At 64.2% G+C, this 21,832-nt stretch overlaps 1 protein-coding gene across 4 annotated transcripts in view; it reads right to left on the reverse strand.

Moving 5' to 3' along the window:
• BEGAIN (brain enriched guanylate kinase associated) overlaps positions 1 to 18,552 on the reverse strand; it is a 48,079-nt gene extending 29,527 nt beyond the window's left edge. For 2 of the 4 annotated variants that reach the window (XM_070593579.1, XM_070593578.1), the window contains exons 1-2: positions 18,357 to 18,536; positions 850 to 878 (exon numbers count right to left, since the gene is read on the reverse strand). In XM_070593579.1, coding sequence (XP_070449680.1) covers positions 850 to 878; positions 18,357 to 18,398 — 71 coding nt within the window. In that variant the 5' untranslated portion in view covers positions 18,399 to 18,536. Of the gene's footprint in view, positions 1 to 849; positions 879 to 18,356 lie in introns of all 4 variants that reach the window. The other 2 variants (XM_070593581.1, XM_070593580.1) reach the window with 1 other exon arrangement.
• Positions 18,553 to 21,832: the final 3,280 nt, after the last annotated feature.

The following is a 21,832-nucleotide window of genomic DNA, read 5'->3' on the forward strand; positions in this document are numbered from 1 at the left end:
GGAATGGGTGCCTTGCTACCTAGAGTCCTGCCCACTGATGCTGATTCTGGCCTCGGAGGAGGGAGTAGGGGGGGCGAGAGACCCTCCAGGCCGGGGTGGACCGCGCTGAGAGCGGCAGCCAGAGCTGGGCCTGCTGCCCACACACCGCCTCGGCTCAGACTCCGGAAGGAAAACACAGGAGGGGTGTTCCCAAAGTGGGGGTCAAGGTGGCCAAGGGAAGTCGCCGAGGAAGTCGTGGATATTCAAATCGGCTGCTCCCCGGCCTGCCGCGGAGGGAGCCGGGTGGAGTCCACAAAGGCTCAAAGTTTAGCCCTGGAGGGTGGCCGCGGGGGACACTCCCCAGACGCCGTCGCGGGATTCCCCCAAAATGGCTCCAAGACGCGCCTGCCTCGGCCAGCCAGCCGCGAGGACTCCATCCCCCACCCCCGCCCCCACGAGGCGGAAACTTAAAAGCTGAGGACCGGGCTACAGTCAGCCGGGGGGTGGGGGCGCAGCCGGTGCCGGGACCCGCGCGTAACAGCAGGAGCGGAAACCTGGAGGGTCCCGGGGGACAGCCGAGAGTCCGGGGCAGGGCACGGGGGACCGCGGAGGCCGGCCCTCGTGGCGCGCCCCCCGCCCGCCGCCGCGGCCCCGGCCCAATCGAGGAGCCCCGGCGCGGGGCTCCCCGTTGTCTCGCGCGCGCACACACGCACCACACACAGGCACCCCGGCCCGGGCCAGCCCCGCCGAGGCGGCCGCGGCCCCGTGGATGCGCCCCGGCACAGGCTTCTCCCTCCCCGCGCCCTCCCCAGCGCCCCCACCCCCGACCCCGGCACCCGCGAGCCGCGGCACGGAAGACGCTCCACTCACCTGAGTTTCTCCATGTCTGCGGCAGAGGCCTGCGAGAAACCAAAGGAGAGGGTCAGCGGGCAGGAGGCGTGCGCTCCGCGGCCGCGCCGGGCGGAGCCGGCACCGCGGGCACGGGCGGGCGCGGCGGCGGGGCACCCCCGCGTGCTCGGTCGGCAGGAAGCCCGGCCCGCGGGCCCCCAGCCCCCACCCCCGGGCCGCGGTCCTTCGGACTTGGAGGGTGCGCCGGGCCGTGGCCGAGTAACAGGTGAGCCCGCCCGGGCTGCCGCGCGCCCCGGCACCGAGTTACGCCCCCCGGGGGAGAGTAGGGGGCTGGCCCGAAGACTCGGGAAGCTACGGCCCGGGGCGATCCCGCTCTCGCCCGGAGGAGGGGGACCCGACCCGGTCCCGTTAACTCTCCGGTGGCCGCGGCCCCCACTGCTCCACCCCCGCACCCCGCCCCGCCCGTTAACCCTTCCAGCCCCGCGCTCCCTCCGGGAGGAAGACGAGCAGAACCTCCGAGTCGGAGAATGTTCGAATCGCGGAACTGGGGGCCTGACGGAATTGCAGACCCCGTCACTTACACAATCCGAGGGTGATGGCATTTGGGACCTCAGACTCCTCGATCTGGGACCCCGCTGCCCTCAGATGCTGAGGTTCCGGCCTGGCTCGCCCCTCCCGGGCCCGAGGGATTAACCCTTGCGCGCCCGGCTCTCCGGCGGGGCTCCCTGCCGGGCTTGCGCAGACCCGCCCGCGCGCGGCTTGGAGACCCTCCCCGCCCAGCCCCGCGCTGCCGGGCAGCCCCTCCGCGCGCCGGGAGGGGGGACCCACCCGTTGCCGTTAACCCTGCGGGCGCCGGCGAACGACGGGGACCGCGAGCGGCCCGGGCGGGATCGCACTTCCTGCGCGGAGCGGGGGGCGCGGGGCGGGCTCTCCATCGCCCGGGAGAGGCCGCTCCCGGGGGCTTTCCCCCGTCTTTCCGTGCCATGACTGACATTAACGGGGGACGAGGGGCTGAGCCCAGGGACCACGCGACACACCTGGGAAGACTGATGACTGCCCATCCCGGCCCCTCGCGCCGGGCGCCGCCGCCGCGTCCGCCGGGAGCGCGCTCCGCTCCGGTCCGGGCCCCACGCCGCCTCCCCCACCGCCCCGCCGGGCGAGGGCGCAGCCCGGCCGCCAGCGCCGAGCTGGGAGGCCCGGCCCGGGGGCCTCGGCCAGGCTCGGCCGCCAACTCCCCGAGGGCGAGCGCAGGCCTTCCCGGGACTCTCCTGGCCTCAGTTTCCTCACCTGCGAGCTGGGATTGGGGGCAGGGGGAGGCGGACAAAGCGCTCTGCTGCCCTTCAGCACTGCGGTCTGCGAAGGGGCTGGGGCGGGGGAAAGAAATTCAGAGGGAAGGACCCCAAGGGGCCCGGATTGGCAGCCAGGCACAATCCCCAACGCTCGAAAAGTTGTCCGAGACCACGAGCCTGGACCCCCTGGATATACCCTCCTCCCCCAAGACACAGAGTTGGCCGCCTGGCCAACACCTTCGGAAGCCCCCTGGGTACTCCAGGCCCACCTTTTCCGGGTGCCCATCTCCATGCTCAGCGCCCTCGATCCCAGCATACAGCAGGCGCTCAATACACACGGACAATGCATGCCTGGGTCCTACAGCACTGTGGCCTGTGGGCTCCTGCCTCTTCCCTTCTGGCTGTGAGTTCCCGCAGGCGCCCTGTCCCTTCACCAGGGCCCCCCCAGCACCTAGCAGGCCCGGCCTCGCGGGCCCAACGCAGCGGAGGAGGAGCCGCGCCTCCCGGGGTCAGCCCCGCCGTCCGAGCGCGCGTCCATCCACCCAAGGCTCTGCGCGAACTTCTTGGGGTGGGGAGGGGGCAGCGAGTGAGCGAGCCCTGCTCTCCAGGGGCTGATGGTTGAGAAGCGAACTCCCCCTCCCGCCCTGGGAGGCCACCCTCCCCGGAGGGCAGGAATGACAGCACCGCTGCCCCCCACCCCTCCCGGCGTTCGCACGGCGGGGCGCCTCTCACGGAAGCGTCACTCCCGGTTCACGGCCGAGGAGAGACCCCATTCCTCAGGGGCCGCTCCCACCCAAGGCTGGGGACACCCCCTCATCTATCTCCAGTGGCTTCCATCACTCACTGTCAATGACCTGCCAGGGAGTTTGTCTAAGATTAATACGAATATATTAAAATTTAATTTTAAAAATTTAGCCTTAATTATTTACACTGAATGTTTCAGCTCTTCTAAAAGGCCTGTCCGGCAAGTTCTCCCCCAAGAAGGGACTCTAGGAGAGGCTGCTGAGTGGCCCTGGGGGCAGGGGGTGGGGGCAGGGCGCGGCAGGAGACAGCAGAGGGGAGGGGTCCAGAGCCTGCGCCTCAGCAGCCCCTCCCTTCACTGTGCTATTCCAGACCTTGAAGCCTGGCCTGATGCTACCACAACATCTCAAATTCTCCCCAGGCGCAGTGCCTGCAGGGTAACCATTGCCCTCACCCTCATAGCCTCCCCCTCCGGGCAGCCCTCCATGGAGACCCAGAGGCCTTGATGGGTTGAGACCTCCACACCACATGTGCACTCCCTGGGGTGGGGTCTGTGTCTCTCCTGGCTGTGTCCTGGGGCTAGCCCGGCACCTCCCCTGGGGTGGGGGGCAGGAGTCCCTGCTTGAGGCTCTGGACAGGTTGTGATGAGCAGTCCCAGCTGTGCACGGTTGGCGAGCCGTGAGGCTGGCCCTGCGGGGAGGCACCGTGCCTTTGGCAATGGTCTTGGTGCTGAGCCAGAGCCCCATGTTCCAGTCTCCACCCTGCAGTTCACTAACCAAAAGACTCGGGGACATTCCCGAGACGCCACTTCTACGGATGAGGGCACCAGGGCCGCAGCGTGAAACGGCCGGCTCAAGGTCAGTGGCCTGGGGGCCAGCCCCGTGGCCTGGCAGTTAAGTTCACACGTTCCTTCAGCAGCCTGGGGTCTCACAGGTTGGGATCCTGGGCGCAGACATGGCACCGCTCAGCAGGCCATGCTGAGGTGGCGTCCCACATGCCACAACTAGAAGGACCCACGACTAAAATATACAACTATGTACTGGGGGGCTTTGGGAGAAGAAGAAGAAAAAATAAGACTGGCAACAGGTGCCAATCTTTAAAAAAAACGTCCGCAGCCCAGGCCTGCCGGGGGGCTGCACCAAGGAGGACGGGGGCGCTGCCCGCGTGTCGGAGCAGAGGTGGTGCCTCCATTGTAGGAGGAGGGCCGGGGCCAGTGGGGACCTTGAGTACCAGGGGCCTGTGGGATGCCCCGGTCCCCACTGAGAAATGAGGGGGTGGGAAACACCCTCGGGGCCCCTCTGGCCCCTTCAGGGACCCGTCGGCAAGTGGGATCCCAGTGCTCTTCCGGCACAGGTGGGACACGGGTGGCCAGGAGACTCAAGAGACAGTCCATTCCCGCCTCCGGGCACTGTCCCTCCATCCACCCCACACTCACGGCCCCAGGCCTGTTCCTGCAACCCACCTGTGACCTCGTCACTGTCTGTCCCAAAGTCTACCCCCGTCCCCTCTGGGTGGTCCAGCCCAGTGGCCGCCTTTATTCTCCAGCTACCTCACACGAGCCCTTCGTACTGGCCAAACTGGACGGTGCCACGCGTCCCTTCCACCGTGTCTCTGCCCCTGCTGGGCCCCCTCCCCAGGACTGCCCGCCCCCCAAGACTCCCCAGCCCCACTCTGAGCTCCCTGGCGGCCACGGCCCCACCACCCCCTCCCGCCACCTGCTTGGTTTCCTGTTCCCTGCACAACTCTGAGCTTCAGAAGGGCCACCAGGTCAGAAGCAGACCCATGCACCCTTCCGTCTGACCACGGACGGAACCCACCCCATTTAATGCTCGCAGGGACTCCGTGGGCCGGGTCTTGTCTCCCCATCTGACAGATGCACAGAGGCTCCCAGGGCAGCCCTGTGGTTTGCGTGCAGGAGCCGGAGACCTGGGAAGGGGGCTCTCGTCAGTCTCCACAGCTGCCACCCTCCAGGTGACCCTAGGCATGGTGACTGAGGCATACAGCAGGTGCTCCCAAGAGGCCGTGGACAGAGGCAACTCTGTGGCCCCAGCCAGGCCTCGGTGAGGGGTGATAAATACTGACTTGGCCCTGCCTGACCCTCTGACCACACCCTGCCACCTGCCCCTCACTTGAGATGCACGGCCACACTGGCCACTGTGCTGGTCCCAAGCTCACCCAGTTCACCCCTGCCTCAGGGCCTTTGCACTTCCCTCCGCCTGCAATGCTGGGCCCGGATCTCGGCGTGGTTGGCACCTTCTGTCTCTGACCACCTGTCTACAGCAGCCCCTCTCCCCAACCAGATGACCTCTCCCCACACCCTGTCTCTGGGTACTCATCCTCCTTGGTCATTTGTCCGACCCCCGCCCTGCACTGTAAATGACCCCCTGACAGCAGGGCCTCTCGGTTCCGGTCCCGGTGTCTCCATCCCCAGGTCCCAGCCCCGAGGCCCCCAACGAGCCTGAATGGACGGGGCGGTTCTGAACCCCACTCAGAGGCATCTGCCCCCACACAGAGCCTCCGTCTGTTCTCACGGCCCCTCCCTAAAGCCCGCCCCGAGCCTGGGGCACCCAGCCCGCATCCCCCCTGGCGCACAGCCCTGACCAGGAGCCCCCCTGCGCGTGCGGGTCAGTCCCACTCAGCCCCCACCTCGGGACGTGTGACTGCTGCTCTGTCCGGCCGCTGCATTGCTCCCATCCCCTAAATCCTGCGGCTCCTGGAACTACTGAGAGCAGGAAAGTGAGTCCAGGTCGGAGGGGGCCTGCTGGGTGCTGGTCCTGGCTCGCCGTGTGACCCTGGGCCCGTCCTGCCCTCCCTCGGGGCCTGCGGCTGGCCTCTCAGACTCCAACCCCAATCCTCAGCCCCTAGGGCCTCCTCCTATCCACTCTGGGCTCGTTTCCTCAATTTCCCCCTTATCTTGCTCCCCCCAACACCACCTCAAGGGGAGGAAACAAGCTGGGGAAAAGGAGGGCAGAGACAAGGCCTGGAGTGGGGGAGACAAATTCCAGGCACAGCCAAGACAGGGACCACCCCCCTCCCACTGACGGCAACTTGGGCCTCCTAAGTAGCTGTGTGACCTCAGACAATGCTCTCAACCTCTCTGAGTTCAATCTCTCACATAGGGAGGATGGAAAATCTTCAAAAGACATTGTGAGTGACAGGTGGCCCTGTCCTGGGGACAGGGCTTCTAAAGGTCTGCCAGGACTCTGGAGAGCCAGCCTTTTAATTTAACCATTTGGGGTGAACGTCCTTCTAAGATGTTTTACATCACTCCTTGCCTTCTCGCATTCATTCAACAAACATTAACTGTGTGCCCTGTTCCAGAGGATTCAGCAGTGAACCAACTAGAGGAAATCCTGTGCCCTCACGCAGCTGGTATTCTCGAGAGGGACAGATCACAGGGACATCGGGGCAGCGCCCTGGGCCCCAGTGTGCCTGACAGGAGAGTCTGCTGAGCACAGGGAGGCCGGGTCCCTGGGGTTGCACCTGTCAACAGGGAGGTCAAGGCCAAACAGGAGCAAAGACTGGTAGGAGGAGCCAGCTCGGCACGGTACCTGCTGAGACTGGGGCGCTTCCGCCACCAGTGGGGAGAGGGGCCGAGTTGGGGGGCCTCGTGGGCCAACGGCAGGACTTGGCCTTCCATCCCAAGCGGGTCAGAAGCCCCGGAGGGCTGCGCAGAGGAGGCCTGCCGCCGCGTGGAGGACGCCCCGCGGGGCCAGCGCAGGGCTGGAGGGTCCAGCCGGAGGCGCCCGCACAAATCCAGGCGCTGGGGGCCCGGGGCGGGGTGCGGGGAGGCGCTCGGAGCCCCGACAGAGCAGAGGCGGGAGCGGAGAGGGAATCGCCAAGGAGGAGCGGGGAGAAGATCGGGGCTCAGGCCCAGGGGCGTCTGTCAGACGGCCCAGCGGGGACTTCACAAGGAGGGTACCTGCGTCTGGAGTCCAGAGGAGGCGCGGGAGAAGCGAATCTTGGAGCCGTCAGCACGGAGTCCGCACTCACAGCCGCAACGCCGGAGGAGAGGGCCAACCGGGTCAGTGTAGACGGGGGAGGGGGCTCTGCCAGGTCAGGGTTCAGGGAGGGGCGGAGTCGGCCCGGCCCGGGAGACCAAGACTGGGCAGGGAGGGGGGCGGCGGGGGGGGGGGGGCGGCAGGGGGGTCTCCGGGAGGAAGTTGGGGGAGGGGGCGGGGGCGTCTCCGGGACGAGGGTTGGGGGCGGGAAGCCAGCCGCGTGTCCCTCAGCATCCCCCACAGGGCTAGCCTGTGCTGGCCACACAGTGGCACATCCTCGGACCTTAGCGGGAACGCCAATGGAGGCGCCCTGCTCTCCTGGCCTCAGCTGATGGATGGGAGAGGGGCGAGCACTTGCCCAAGGTCACCCAGCAATTTGGGGACTTGAACCCTGGCTGGGAACGTCCTTCCCCTTGGATTCCAGAGGACGGGCTGCGGTCTGAGCCATGCCCGGTCCCAATCCTGCCCCTTCTCCCTGGGCTCCGAGTGGCCTCAGGCCTCGGGGCTCCCAGCCCTGTGCCGAGCAAAGGCCCAGGCCGGCGGCTGCAAACTGGCCTCCCGGAGCTAAATCTGGCCCACCAGCATGTTGTATTTGGCCTGCAAGAGGGTTTTAAAATTTTTTTTAAACATTTGAGCCAACATTTAAAAATTGGGAGAGTTTCATTTTAAAATCCATATTTTTGGCTTCTACTGAAATTTTGGAAGATCTGGCAACTCTGGCCCACATTCCCACGTGGTAACAGTTGGGGAGCGGGGAGGCAGCTGCCCCCTCCAGAGGCACCTCGGGGGTCCCCCAGCGGGCAGAGGCACCATTCCGCACCTCGGCTTGCCTTGCAGAGGGGGAGCCTGAGGCCTGGAGGGTGGACCGACTTGTCCCAGGTCACTTGGCAGGAGAGCCCCTGGGACAGGATCGACTGCAGCTCTGGGGACGTCCCGGCCTGGCTCAGGGGTCACAATCCCACCCAGGCCCCTTCAGAACCCCCAGCCCACCTCTCCTTCCGTGACCAGGGCCCTGTGCCTCCTGCTCCCTTCTCTGACCCTTTTATTCTCAGGAAATGGATGGCTTGAGTCATTCACACTATAGTATGAGGGAGCTGTGGACAGTGTACAGCTGGAGGTCCCAGAGGCCATCTACAGCGTTTTCTTTTTGCTAGACAGTGAAGGGGAGGACCAGGGAGCCCCCAGAGCCCCTTGGCTGGATGAGGCAGAGGCAGGTGGGAAATCCAGGGCCCTCCCTGGCTTGCAGCTTCCTCCCTGACGTGGGCAATGGTGGGACTCCAGGCGCTGTCCTTGAGGAGGGGCTTTTAGGATAATGGCTGGAAGCCGGCAGGCTGCCCTGCCTCCCAAAGCTGCACCCTGACCCTGGGAACTGTTCTGGGAACACAGGCCTGTCCAGGCCAGGGGGCAGGGGTGCCCAGTAGAAGGGGATCGTTGTCATCTTCATTGCCATCATCATCCCAGTGAGCGAACTCCTGCCACACACTGGGATCCCCCCACTCGCTCTAACTCCCCTCGACAAACACAGGCGAAGACGCCGAGGGAGATGGGGCTCTCCCAGGGCTCAGCTCTCTGAGCCTCAGCTCGGTCCATGGGCCCGATCCTGGTGTCTCTCACTGGCCTGTTCCGAGATGCTGAGGGGACCCGGGGTAGATGCCCACCAGGGGATGTGACCCTGGGCGGGAGGGTGGGGTAGGGGCTGATGCCCACCTCCTGCTTCAAGGAGCCCACACCGGCCCCTTGGGAAGGACACTCCCAGCTGGGCCCCAGGACGCAGCCCCACCCCCCCAGCACCCACTGATCCCCGAGGCTCTGTGCTGTCTGGCAGCCCCACGGGGCGTGTGTGAGGAGACTCAAGGCAGGATCCTCCAGAGGCCTGGGCATTCTGGGCTCCCCCGGGGCCCAGCGGTCCCCAGAGTGAGCTCTGTGTGGTGTGCAGAGCCCAGAGCGGCAGAGAGGCAGGGGGCTTGGATCACCAGGCCCCCGGGGAGGAGGCTGGGGACACGATGCTTACTGGGTACCCGCAGGATGCTTTCCCCATGGCAAGGCAGAGGAAGAATCATGACCTTTACTGCCTCTCCACGGTCGGGGAAACTGAGGCCCAGAGAGGGTGGGTGACCTGTCCAGGGTCACACAGCAGGCAGCAGATCCTTGAGCTGAGAACTCCCGGGCTGGGTGTGGCCCAGCTGGCCACAGCAGACCCGCAGGGGAAGGGTTGGTGGGCTTCACATGCTCAGAACTGCCCCCCAGCCACGCTGCTCCCCAGCTCTCCCTGGAGAAGGAGGCGGACCCCTGGAGGGCAAGCTGGCAGAGGTGCAGAGGGGGCTCCAACCGGCTCCTCTGCATGACCTCTGAGGGCCTCGGTTCCTCCTCTGGACATGGAGGGCATAACGGTGGCGCCCGGAGGCTGGGGACCCGGAGCTTAAAGGACAACACTCAGTGAGTATCGGCCCCGGCGGCCGCCCAGGAGTTTGTGTTCAAACCACCTCTCCCCACAGGGACATTCCGGGAGGGGTCAGGGAGATGGTCCCCACTGGCCCTACGGCCCCACCGCGCTCCTGTGCCCAGAGAAGTCAGGAGGGGACAACGGCCTCAGCAGCCCGTGACGACCCAGCCCTGCCCCTGGGGACACAGATGGCTCTGGGGACAGAAGGTCAGCCCCGAGGCGGGAGTGCAAGCACGCGGGGGCTGCCCTCCTGATGCTCATACTGCTCGACCCCCTGGACGGCCGAGCATCTCTCCAGATCCTTCTGCCGCCGCGTCTGTGGCCAGCGTGTGCGTGTGTGTGCGCCCGCGCGGAGGGCCTGCTGAGAGAGACCTGCGCTTACACCTGACGACCTCAGCCCATGCCCGGCCTCCTCATGCGACCAGGGTCCCTCCCAGCCTCAGTTTCCAACACCGGGAAACAGGGGCAGCCGTGAAGGACGTGGACCCGCAGAGCTGCCAACAGGACTGTAACATCCTGCCTCAGGCAGCGGCGTCCGAGGCTCAGACATTCAAAGGGGTAATTAAATAGAACGCATGGTAAAGTGCGGAGGGCTCTGCCAATGGGGTGACGTTATTATTGTCATCCTTATTGTTTCCTCATGCACACTCTGTCCAGAAATATTCTGCCTGCCCCAAAGCCAGAAATTTCACCTTAGAGATTCATTCTTTTGGCGCTTAAGGTCTTTCTCATTACAGATATTATAAAAGGGGTGTGATGAGGGACCTCGGGTGGGGAAATGGCACATGGAGGGAGGAGGGAAGGGGTCGCAGCTGACCGCTGCCCCGCGGCCTGCTGCTGGGGGCTGGGCCGGGGTTCAGACTCACCCGGCTTGGAGGCCTGCGGGGGGAGGCAGCTTGGCCTCCGTGCTCGCTGCTGCCCACGCGAAGCCCGCCCGTCTCCAGGGCCCTGCCTGGCCCTGCTGTGCTCGCGGCCTCAGCCGCCGTCTCGGAGGACAGTTGAGGGCTCAGGGCCAGCATCTTCTGTGGGGCTGCAGCTCCCCCAAGGGGCTCCTGGGCCGGGCCTGGGCCTTGCCCACCCGGGGAGGGCTCCGGGCTGCGGCCTCTGAGTCCCCGCAAGGCCTCCAGGGTCCCAGGATCCAGCACTCGTACAGTGACCTCGTCCAGGAACCTGGAGAAGGGCAGCCTGGCCTCCCGGCGGCGGCCCAGGCGGGCGAGGGGGCCGGTGGCAGCCCCAGTGCCCGTGCCCAGGGGCTCTGGGGTGGGTGGCCGGCCAGGGGTCGTCTGTGTCTCCTCCTGGCGGGGCCGCGCTGCCCAGCTGGGGCGAGGGGTCTGGCCCTCGGGGCTCCGCCCAGGGCTGGAGCTCGGCTGGCGGTTTTGTGCGCCCTCTCTGTGCGCCTCCTTCCTGGGCCCTTCGGCCCCAGGCTCCGTGAGGGAGCGGTGGCCATCCCGCCTGGGGCTGCCGGGGTCGGGGCCCTGTGCCTGGGAGCCGGCCTCTGAGAGCATCCTCGTCCGTCCGTCCGAGGCCAAGCTCTCCAAGCGCCTTGCTGAGCCCGCTTCTCTCCCTGGGGCTGGAGCCCCTCTCTGGGCGGGGGGGGGGGGGGGGGAGGGTGGGCAGGGCCAGCTGTCCCTCACTGGCCAGAGCCATCACCGGACTCCCATCTGCCCATTGATCCGGGGAGCACGTGGCAGGGGCCTCCCGCCCCTAAATTGATCCTCACTAAATGGGAGCTGGGCTTCGGAGCTTAGAAAGTGCTGGAGAGGAGAAGGTCATGTCCTGGGCTCTGCATCCGCCTGGGGAGGCAGCCTGCACGGATTGAGCACCTGCTGTGTGCAGGGAGGGGCCCCGGGCTGGGCCTCACATGCTCCACTCTCGCCTTCTCCTCTGCCAGGTGCGGCGCTGGGCGCAGGGACATGGAGAGGCAGACAGGACACAGATGGCGATGACAACCGCCATGACAGGATGAGCACAGGAAAGGCAGGGAAACTAGAACTGCATGGGCCTGGCACAGTGGGAGGGCGTGGTGGCGACCGCTGGTTGTCAACCCTTCTCCTATCCTCCTTCATAAAGAACCCTCATTTTACTCTGGGAGGCAAGATACCCAGCTACTGCATTTCCCAGCCTCCTTTGCAGCCAGGGCTAGCCAATGAGATATAAACAGAAGTGCTTGTATTTGACTGCTGGGAGAGCTCCTTAAAAGGGATAAGACAGCTTGCCCTTGCCCTTTTTGTTCCCATTCCCCACCCTCCTGCTTCTTATCTGGAACATGGAAGTGATGGTTGGAGCTGTTGCAGCTGTCTTGCACCATGAGGCAAACTTGTGGCAGAAGCCATATATAAAGGATGGAGGAGCAGAAAGACAAAAGGAATCTGGGTTCCTCATGACCACTGAGCCATCACACCAGCCCTGGGCCACCTGCCTCTGGCACTTGTTTAACTTGAGAGAGAAATAACTCCCTGTCTTATTTAAGCCATGGTTATTTCCAGTCTCTGTTCCTAGCAGCTGTGTGCAATTCCTCAGTGATATACAGGGGATAAGGAGAGGAACAGTGGCTGATAATGCTCTGTGGCAAGAACCTTTGGCACATGGCGGCCCAGGACGTAGTTGGATGGAGAGCCGGCTAGGGGAGATTAACCCAGAGAAGGGCCCCAGCCAGGTGCTGGCACTTCCTCCTGGCATCTCAGGAGGCCAGGGGTCCAGGCAGGACTCTTTCCTGGGATGCAGCTGCATGGGCACTGGAGTCAAAAGAGGGCTTGCATAGGGGTGGCAGTCCCAGGCCCTGGGTGGCCGTGACCCCCATCCCTGCCCTGGCTGCTGGTGCTGCTTGGGCCGTGCACCTGGGACTGCCCACCTGCAGCACCCAGATGCCCCTTCTCTCCAGGCTCAGCCAGCCGCCTCCCTGGATGCCCCCAGAACCCCTGCCGAATGTCAGAAACACTCCACGAGCTCAGCTGCCGGGACAGGGACAGAAGCCACCTGGACCCACCCTTCTCCCCTCCCCCCCACCACCCCACAAGCACCAGGCCCTGGCGACCCCGCCTCTCTCAGACCCAACTACTTCCCACCCTCCCCACCGTCACCTCGCTGGTCCCAGGTGCCACCATGTCTCCCCTGGACACCTGCAGTCACCCCTCCCTGGGGCCCCTGACCCTATGCCAGTCCAGCTCTGTCTATCCCATAAACATGCCAGCATCAACTTGTAAAATTGCAGACCGGATGAGCAGACAATGCCCCCCTTCGTATGCCCCTGCCAGCCCTGACGCCCAGGGCCTTCTCTCTGTGCTACCCCACCGCCGCCTGCAGAGGAACTTCCATCAAGTTCTCGAGCCTGCTGAGCTCCACCTGGTCTCAGGGCCTTTGCACTTGCTGGTCCCGCTGCCAGGAGCGCTCCACTCGCTCTGCCTCCCTCCTTCTCACCATCTAACTCCCATGGAACTTGCAGGGCTCGGTTCCACAGCCTGCCCCCTTCCATCTCCCGGAGCAGGCTGGGGGTCCCCGCAACAGCCTCTTAGAACCCCTGCTCTTCCCGTAACACGGTCCCCTCTGTAACTGACATGTTTGCCATCATTCGGTTCTCCTCCGTGTCCCCTAGAAGTCCCCTCCACAGGGGGCCGGGCACAGAGCTGCGCTCAGGAAGGAGCTCTCAGACGAACGAGGAGGAGAATGAGCATCACAGGTCCAGGCCGTCAGTTCACAAGGCCTGGCGTGGACCTCCTCGGGGCTGGGCACGGGCAGGGACCTCAGGCTGTCTCGCGAAGGCCACAGTGTCTCCGCGTCCCCTGCAGGCCCCTGACGGCCACCCCCTTACACCTGGACAGCCCCCTGCCCAGCAGCAGCCCTCCAGCTCCCGGGGGAACCGGACTGGGAGGTGAGCAGATCTAAGTTCAAACCCCCTCCAACATTCAACAGGACCTCAGGCAAGGCACGCCCCTCCCCATCGGCACATGGGGATGGAGCCACACCCAGCCAGGGGCAGTGGTGGGAGGGGCAGGTGCTAGGTGCCTTCAGCTGCAGCCTGGCATCCAGTGGGACCTCAGGACTGTAGCGCGGGGCTCTCATGAGTCGAGTCCCCAGGACGCGTGGTCACCAGAGTGCTCCAGCCAGGCGGTCCTCAGAGCCTCTCCCCGAGTTGCCGGCTGCATCAGACAAGTTCCCGTTGTCATAACAACCCACTGGCTCTCAGCCGCCTGGGCCCGAGGCCCCGGAGGATGCTGCTGGCTGCCTGGGCTCGCAGCCGGGGCGGCCTCTCCCGAAAGGGCTTCTGGGCTCCCGGTACGGCAGCTCCTGCCTCTGGACTCATCTGTTCCAGCCCTGCTTCGGGGCCCCTTCTGTGTGCCATGTGGGGCATGTGCACCCATCATCATCCCGGATCCTCACCCAGCCCTGTCAGGTGGGACTGCCAGAGCTCTGTTTTATGCTAAAAGGAGCTGAATCTCAGGGAGGCGAGGTGACTTGTTTGAGGTCACACAGCTTAGACTCGGCAGACCCGGGACTGGGCACCCCAGAGGTCAGGGACTCATGCCCTGTTCCCTCACCAGGACCCCTCAGCGCCTCCAGCACCGCCTGGCCCCACTCTGCTGGTGGAAAGCTGGCCTCAGCGAGCCCGAGAAAAGAGGGTCACACGATCCCCGTTGCCTCCCGGGGCTGGAAGGGGAAGACCCAGCCACAGGGGGCCGGGGGGACCCTGCAGGATGAGCGGGGCAGTATCCCGCGAGAGCTCAAACGTCACCTCCCCTCATTCTCACGGCACCCCCAAGCAAGGGCTTGCTACTCCACTTCACGGAGGGGGCCATGGGCTCTGAGGGGCTCCTGGGAAGCAGGCGCAGCTTGCCACATGCCAGGTACTGTCGTGAACACCTGCAGGAGTCCGTCACCTTCCTTAAAGCCTCCCTGGTTCCAGTGCAGAAGTTTCTATCACCTTCCCCCTTTGCAGAAGAGGACACTGAGGGTCTGGGAATTCTCAAGTCTGTGCTTTTAACCACCCCGCCTCACTGCTTCTGGATATTTCCACCCTGGCCTGAGAACCCTCAAGCGCGGCCACAGGCCTTAGCGGTCTCGAGTCCCCAGCATCCACGCACGTGCTGTGCCGTCAGTTTCCGCACTCTGAATTCTTGAGTCGTCCAGAACTTCCAAGAAGTCCCCCAGACAAGGAAATCCCTGTCGTTACAAGAGGCTACACTGACGCTTCCTTGTTTCCAGAGCGTGTTTTCCAGCAACACATAACTGGAGGGGTCTAATGGCCCCCTGCCCTCTCCCAAGCCCTGCAGCCTCCCCGCTGTATCACCACTGACCCAGCGGGACCAGGGCTCACCTGAGCAAGAGGCGAGCCTCAAGGGAATCAGGATGCTCCAGCATCCAACCAACCATCCTGCCACCCCTCCACCTCTGTAGCCATCCCTCCCTTAGCATGTCCCCATTCACGCATCGATGCATCCTTCCACGCCTGTGCCCGCCATCTGCTGCCACATACTCACCCATCCACTCATCCTCTCCTTCCTGTATCCATCCATCCATCCACTCATTCATCCATGTATCCATCCATTACTGTATCTTGTATCTAAGTATCCGTCTGTCCACTCACGGATGCATCCATCCGTCGACATATGTCCGTTTGTGCACTGACCCACCCTTCCATGCCTGTGTCTGTGCATTCACTGACACACACTCGCGCCTGTCCATCCGCTCTTCCTGTATCCATCCATCCCTGTATCATCTTACCGACATTATTCAAGTCCCATCCATCCACCCCAGCATCCACTGTATCCATTTAGCACCCATCCATTTTCTCATGCCTGTTCCATCTATCCTCTGAAATGTACTTCTGTATCCATCCATCCTTTTATCCATCCATCTGTCAACATCTATCCATCCATTTTAGATCCTTCCATCCACTGACCTATCCATATGCATCAGAAATCCGTCCTCCCATCTATCAGTCCCCCCATGTACCCACCCATTGATATCTTGTTCTAGCCATCCAGCCCTGTATCCTTATCAGTTCTTTTCTCCATTCACCCATCCATCCCTATCTATCTTGCCACTTATCCCCATCAATAGCTCCTCTCATCCATCTATCCTTCTAGCTTTCTTTCTACCTATCCATCCACTGGTCTGTCCTGCTACATGCCTCCCATCATTGTCCGTCCCCCCACCATCCCCCCATGATCCCCTTCAGTCCACCCCCCATGGCTGCTCCATCTGTGTGCCCTGTAACCCCAGTACGCACCACCTGCACCATGACAGGAGCTTTCTGTGTCTGTCTCCCCCAGGCAGGACCCAGGCCTGGCCCATCTCCATCCTCGACTTGGTTCAGGGCCTGCTATCTGAACATGACTGCAGCTCCCTGAGAGGGGCACTAGCTGGTCCCCACCCTGGGGAGCCCCCAGGGGCCACTGTACTAGCCCCCAGAGGGCCTGCTGGAGCTGGAGGCACTGCTGGGTCCCCAGCCAGGAAGGGGACCCACCTCCCTTCTGACACCTGCCACACTAGTCAAGGTCCATGTTTCCCAGCAGACTGGGCGCTTCCGAAGGGCGAGGTCTGTATCAGATTCACCTAAGTGGCCTTAGTGACTGGCGCAGAGTGGGGTACACGGGGAGAGCATGCTTGGTGGATGTAGAATTCATTCCCTTATTCTCTCGCTCACTCATTCATTCATTCCTGTAATATTGAACAACAGAGACAGCTCTGCTCAGCTTGGCCCACCACAGGCTGCAGCCTGGTGCCTGCTCTCAGGCCGTGGAAGTCAGGCCCCTGACTGTGATAGATGGTGCGCCTCAGACACTGAGCCCCAGAGAGGGGTGGGGCCTTGCTCAAGGTCACACAGCAAGTCAGTAGCAGAGGAGGAGCTGGAACCAAGACTCCAGACTCCCCTCCAGGCCTCTCTGCCAGGCTAGTGACCAGCTCTGGGGCCGGAGGGGGAACTGGGAGGCGACGCTGGGGGCAATTCTGGGCCAACGAGTGAGCCTCGGGGTCTCCCCCCTGGGATCTTTACTGCTTCTGGGGGAGGAGCCACCTCTCCCTGCCCCATGGCCACGCCCTTGACCTCCACACTCCGAAGGACTGAGCTTCTTCTCACCCCTGGACCCACTGCACTCCCCTCCCATGCCTTGTGACCCCAGGCTGCAGCTGACACAGCTCTGCCCTCACCTGTTCAACTCCTACTCAGCCCCTGGGCCGCATGGCCTCCTGGGATTTGGGAAATTATTCGTGGACCGTCTCCAAACAAGCCAGGGACTCCCGGATTGCTCTCCTTCCCTCCCACTCATTCATTCATTCATTCATTCATTCATTCTTCAACATCATTAAGTGCCTATAGGAGCAGGGGCACCACTTCAAAGTGTTGCCGTGGAGATGAGGGTGAAAATGCTTATACTGGGCCTGGCACACAGCAGGTGCTCAATAAATGGCAACTATTGTGGGCCAGACCCCGTGCCGAAGAGTCTTTGCCAGTGGATGGGAGATGGTCTTCCCGACTGGTTCTGACTCCCCTCCCCTCCCCACCTGGAAATGTCCCACACCGACCCCCCAGCCCACGGAAGCCGTCCCGCCGGCAGCCCTGACTTCCCCATTCGGCGCCCCAGGTACCAACAGCTCCAGGTCCTGCGGATGGAGGAACCAGCACACAGAGCGCAGGCGTCTATAAATATGAGACAACAGCCCGGGAGGGTCCGCAGGCAGCACCGTGCCCCCGCCCTGAGCAGCCAGGGAGAAGGCGCATCTGCACCGTGCTTGCTTCTCTGCACCGCCCTGATTATAGTGAGAGTCGGGAAAATTAAGGGTTCTCGAGGACGCTGCCAGGGCCCTCGCCGCCGCCTCCCCGCCCTGCGTGTCACAGATGCCAGGCAGAGCCGCCTCCAAAGGCCACTTGCCCCAGCCGGCAGTGCCACACCGGGCCTGGCCAGGCCAGCACACCACAGTTTATAAGGGGCTTTCTCCCACTGTCCTCACTGGCCCTGGGAGGGGAAAGGGCCTCTGCCGTGGCTGGTGGGTGGGGGAACGGCCCCCAGCAAAGGCGGGGACCTGTCCATGGTCCCCAGAGATTGAGGGCACTGGGGCTTGGGTAGGAGCCAGGCCCACGGAGACCCTGCCCACCGCCTTGACCCCTGCCTGCACAGTGGGCGACCCTGGCCATCCAGAGCTCCACATCTGCAGGCCTGGCTCACTCAGCCACCTGCCACTGGCTCCTGGGTGCCTACTCTGCTCCCATCCTGCTGGCTCAGGGGACGCCAGCATGTGGCCCAGGCTGTTCCTGGCCCAAAGGAACCCCACTCGGGATGGGGTGGGGCCCAGCCGATAAAGGAAACACCTCTACACCAGGCAGGAAGCGGAAACGCTAGGGCCAAAATTCCCATCCAACGTTCTGGGGTTCAGGGAGGGTGAGCGCGCCAGCTGAGCGGCCCTGGGGGAGTCCTCGCTTCCCTGAGCCTCAGTTTCCTATAGCACCTGCCTGGCAGGTACTGAACGAGACCGAGGGTGCCTAGGGCTGGCGCGCGCCCACGCGCTGCACACGCGCCGGGAAGCAGCCCTTGCTCCAGCCTCCTTCCGGCTCCTTTCCCGGCGGCCTGCCCGAGCCGGGGCCGGCCCTGCCCCTGACGCAGGGCAGGTGGAGGCCTGCCTGCACCCTGGCCCTCTGGCCCCGGACACAGCGGGGCGCCGACCCTCAGGCCAAGCCCTGGCCCGCGTCCCACCCTCCCTCGCGCCCCAGGGCCGGCGCGCGGGGCCCGGGACCCGCAGATCGGCGCCAGGCGCCGGGGCCGGCCGCGCGGGGGGCAGGGCGGCGCGCTGAGGCCGAGGCCCCGCCCCGCCCCGAGGGGCTCGGCTCCGGGAGTCCCGGCCGGCGCTCCCGGCCGCTGGGGCGTGCGCGGCGGGGCCTACGCGTCCCGGCCCCGGAGGGCGCGCCGCGGCGGGGAGCAGAGGCTGGACAGCCGCGCGCTCGCCCGAGGCGGGTGCTGGCCGCCTGCGGCGCCGCGCGGAGCCCGCCCCGCGGCGTGGGTGGCGCCGCCCCGCCTCCGCGCCCGTGCCCGCGCCGTGCCCTCCGGGCTCGCAGGTACTCACCGCCCGGCGCAGCCGGCCCGGCCGCCGGCCGCCCGTCCACATGGCCCCGGGGCAGCCGCGCTGCTCGCCGCCGCCGCCGCCGCCGCCGCCGCGCTCGGGTCCCGCCGCCGCCGCCGCCCCCAGCCCCGCGCCCTCCCCAAGCGAGGCCGAGCGCGCCGGGAGCCGGCACGGCCGGGGCTCCCCCCACCCCGCCCGGCTTCCCGCAGGGAGCGCCCGTCCCCCGCCCCCAGCCCGGCTCCCCGCCAGCCCCGGCCCCGCGCAGCCGCGGCTGCTTCGGCGGCTCCCCCCGCAGCGCCCAGCCCGGGCGCACTCGGGGGGCGCGGGGCCCGACCCCCGGCGTGGGACGCCACGTGCGCGCTGGAGCCGGGGCCGGAATGGCGGCGGGGCAGGGAATGAATGAACCCGCGTGAGCTTGAATGGCGGAGTGCATGAATGAATGAGTGCTGTGCGTGCGGGAGGGAGGAACGAATGAATGAGGAATGAATGCACGAGGGGAACGTTGAGAGCGAATGGGCCCTTAAAGCCAGGAGGACCTCAGCACTGGCCCGTCCAACCCATTCATTCATTCATTGCCTCAGCATTTATTGGACACCTACTGTATACCAGCCCTACTCTAGTCCCTGGAGATACAGCCCTCACCGAACTCACATTTTGCAGATGAAGAAACCGGGATGCCCAGGGGCTGACCCGGCCAGCCAAGCGGCCCCACCCAACAGTCAGTGGCTCCCTCCATCAGGGCGGGTGCCTTCTTCCTCTGCCTGACCCAGTGCACCTGGGCCGGGGAGCTAAGTGACAGGGAGGGGCCTCAGAAAGGGGAGGCAGCCTCTGGAGGGTCAGTGTTGCCCTGGGGACCTCCAGCTGGAGCACCTCAAGGCTGGCCCCGTTGTGGCCCCGAGGCATTGAGTGGGGTGATTCTGATGGCCCGAGCCACCCTGGAGCCTCGTCAAGAGCCAGCCTCAGTTCTGAGGGCCTCAGAGCTCCCTGGAGGCAGCTGGACAAGGGTCTGCCACCCCAGCCAGCCCAGCCGCAGCCAGCGCGTGTGAACCCCAGGAAAAACCCAGGGGGCCAGAAAGGATCCTGGGGGTGGAAAGAGGCCTCGTAAATCGGGAGCTCGGTCTTCCTGTCCTCCCTCAGGACCTGTGGGCTCATAGTTCACACAGGTTTATATCGTTCCCAAGCACATGGCAGATGAAGCAATGCTGCTAATGAATACCTTAGATTTTTTTTTTTGGTGGTAAAATATACATAGCATAAAATTTACCGTTTTGCCCATTTTTAAGTGTACAGTGGCATTAAGTACATTCACACTGTTGTTGTGCAACCATGACACTGTCCATCTTACTCTTCATATGTGGTTTACTTTGAGAAAAGGTGTTGACAGCAAGGGAATCGAGAAAAACAATTAAAAGGAGACATGAGAAAAAGCAGCCGGCTGGAGCCATTTGGTCCTCTCTGTCTTCCCCGCAGGCTCTGGGGACATTGCTGGGTGAGGAATGGAGGAAGGGGGACTCGGCGAGGTTTCCAGGCTCCAGGGGCAGGCTGAGCATCGGAGGACACCCCTCCTGCCTCTGGGTGCACAGGGCTACGGCAGGACCAGATGAGAGAGGACTGCCCAGGGCGCGGGCTCTCCGCGTCCCTCCCAGAGGCCGGTCATCGGGTAGAAAGGCTTTGTCTGGGCTCCGCCACCCGCTTGCTGCGGGCCTGGTCTCTTTGCTCTAAGGCCTTGGTTTCCCCATCATGCGAGCTGGCAGACTGTGACCTCTGCTCCTGCCCTCTCGGGTTCTGACACCATCCTGGCCACGCGGAGGGTGGAGATAGCCCATGAGAAGCAGTGGGGGCCCTGGAGGGCCAGGCTACCAACCCCTCCCCAGCCCTAATGTCCCCACCCTCCCAGGCCCCAAGGGGAGACAGTGATGGTGGAATGTGGACGGAGTGTACACGCCGGGCTCTGCCCACATTCCCTCCCCAGACACCGGCCCTGCTCAGATGGTGCCAGAATGTTCACCATCCACCCTGGCTCTGTGCTGCCAACGCTGCAGATGGCTGGGGAGGCGGGGGAGGGGCGGCGGGGTAGGGGCGGCCCACGCCTCAGCTCAGGCAGCTTGCAGACCAGAGCTTGGGCCTGCCTGGGGAGGCCCCGGGAGAGCCCCTCCCCCAGGCTGCACTGCGTCTGCCCCACTCTGCAAGTCCTCTCTCCCCATTCCCCTCAGCTCACCAATAACCCCTTCTTAATCCCCGTAATGACTTGTGGGCGAGGTGGCAGTAGCCCTTTAACCAGATGGGAAAACTGAGGCTCAGAGAGGGGAAGTCCCCAGCCTAAGGCCACTTGGCAAATAGGGGTTAGCTGGGATTTGAATACCCTGGGCAGTCTGGCAGGTGGTCACCCCCATTCAAGTCTTACCTCCCACAGGACCCACCTCCAGGCGTCTCTGAAGAGAAGGTCCAGGTGGTGCGACTCCAAGATCCTCACAAGATGAGCTTGCCTGGAAAGGCTTCTGCAGCCAGTGCAGCCAGAGCCTGGAGCACCAGCGGCATCCAGCAGGCTTCCTGGAGGAGGTGGAGTTTCAGCTGAGAGTGGAAAGAGAGGATTAAAGTTGCAGGGCTTAGAGACCATGCGTTGGGGCTGTGTAGGCCCCTTGTCCCCAGGCCTCCTGTTCTCATGTGGGCCTCTGTTGACCACCCTGGCCACAGTCCCCACCGCCTATCACTCAACCCCATTCTCTAGTGCAGAGGTCCACATCCGGGATCTGAACTGGCAAACCCCGGGCCGCCAGAGTGGAACGTGCGAACTTAATGGCTGCACCACCGGGCCAGCCCCTCCAGTTTTATTTTCTTCACGGTTCTTACTGCTCCCCGATGTTATCTGATTTATTTGTTTGTGTGTATACATTGATCTCCCCAGCTGGGGAGTGCGCGCCTCGATTGGGGGTGGGGAGGGAAGAATGAACAAATGGATGGATGAATGAAGGAGGGAGGGAGGATTGGAGGAGGCTTCTGGCTGTGGTGCCGAGTGGATGGATGAACGTCGGGGGTCATGGAGAGTGAGGCTCCTGTAGACACCATTCGGCAGGGTGGGTGTCCAGCCCCTCCCACCCCCTCGGGCTCGGGAGTCAGCCAGTCCTGCTGGGCAGATCTCCGCCTTCCTCTTGGGTCTCCCTCAGGCTGCCATGGAGAAGGTTCTTGGAATGTGAGCTCTGGAGGCCCCGGGCAGCTGAGCGGTTGGTTCACTGATGCCCCTATGGATGCTGCAACTTGTGCTCCAGGCCCCCCTGCAGGACCGGCCGGAGCTGCGCTTGGCGGGGCAGGCTTCCCCCAGGTCTCCCTGCTGCGTCCTGCTGCCCCGGGTCCCTCACCTGTGTCTCTGGGGGGCACTTTCCTACAAATGGAGGAGTCAGCGTCTGCTTCTGGGGGACAAACCAGGACAGAAACACAACACACAACAGTGCCCATTTCACTGATGGGGAAATAGGGGAGTC

The sequence above is a fragment of the Equus przewalskii genome, chromosome 25 (genome assembly GCF_037783145.1).
Source record: "Equus przewalskii isolate Varuska chromosome 25, EquPr2, whole genome shotgun sequence".
Lineage (NCBI taxonomy): Eukaryota > Metazoa > Chordata > Mammalia > Perissodactyla > Equidae > Equus > Equus przewalskii.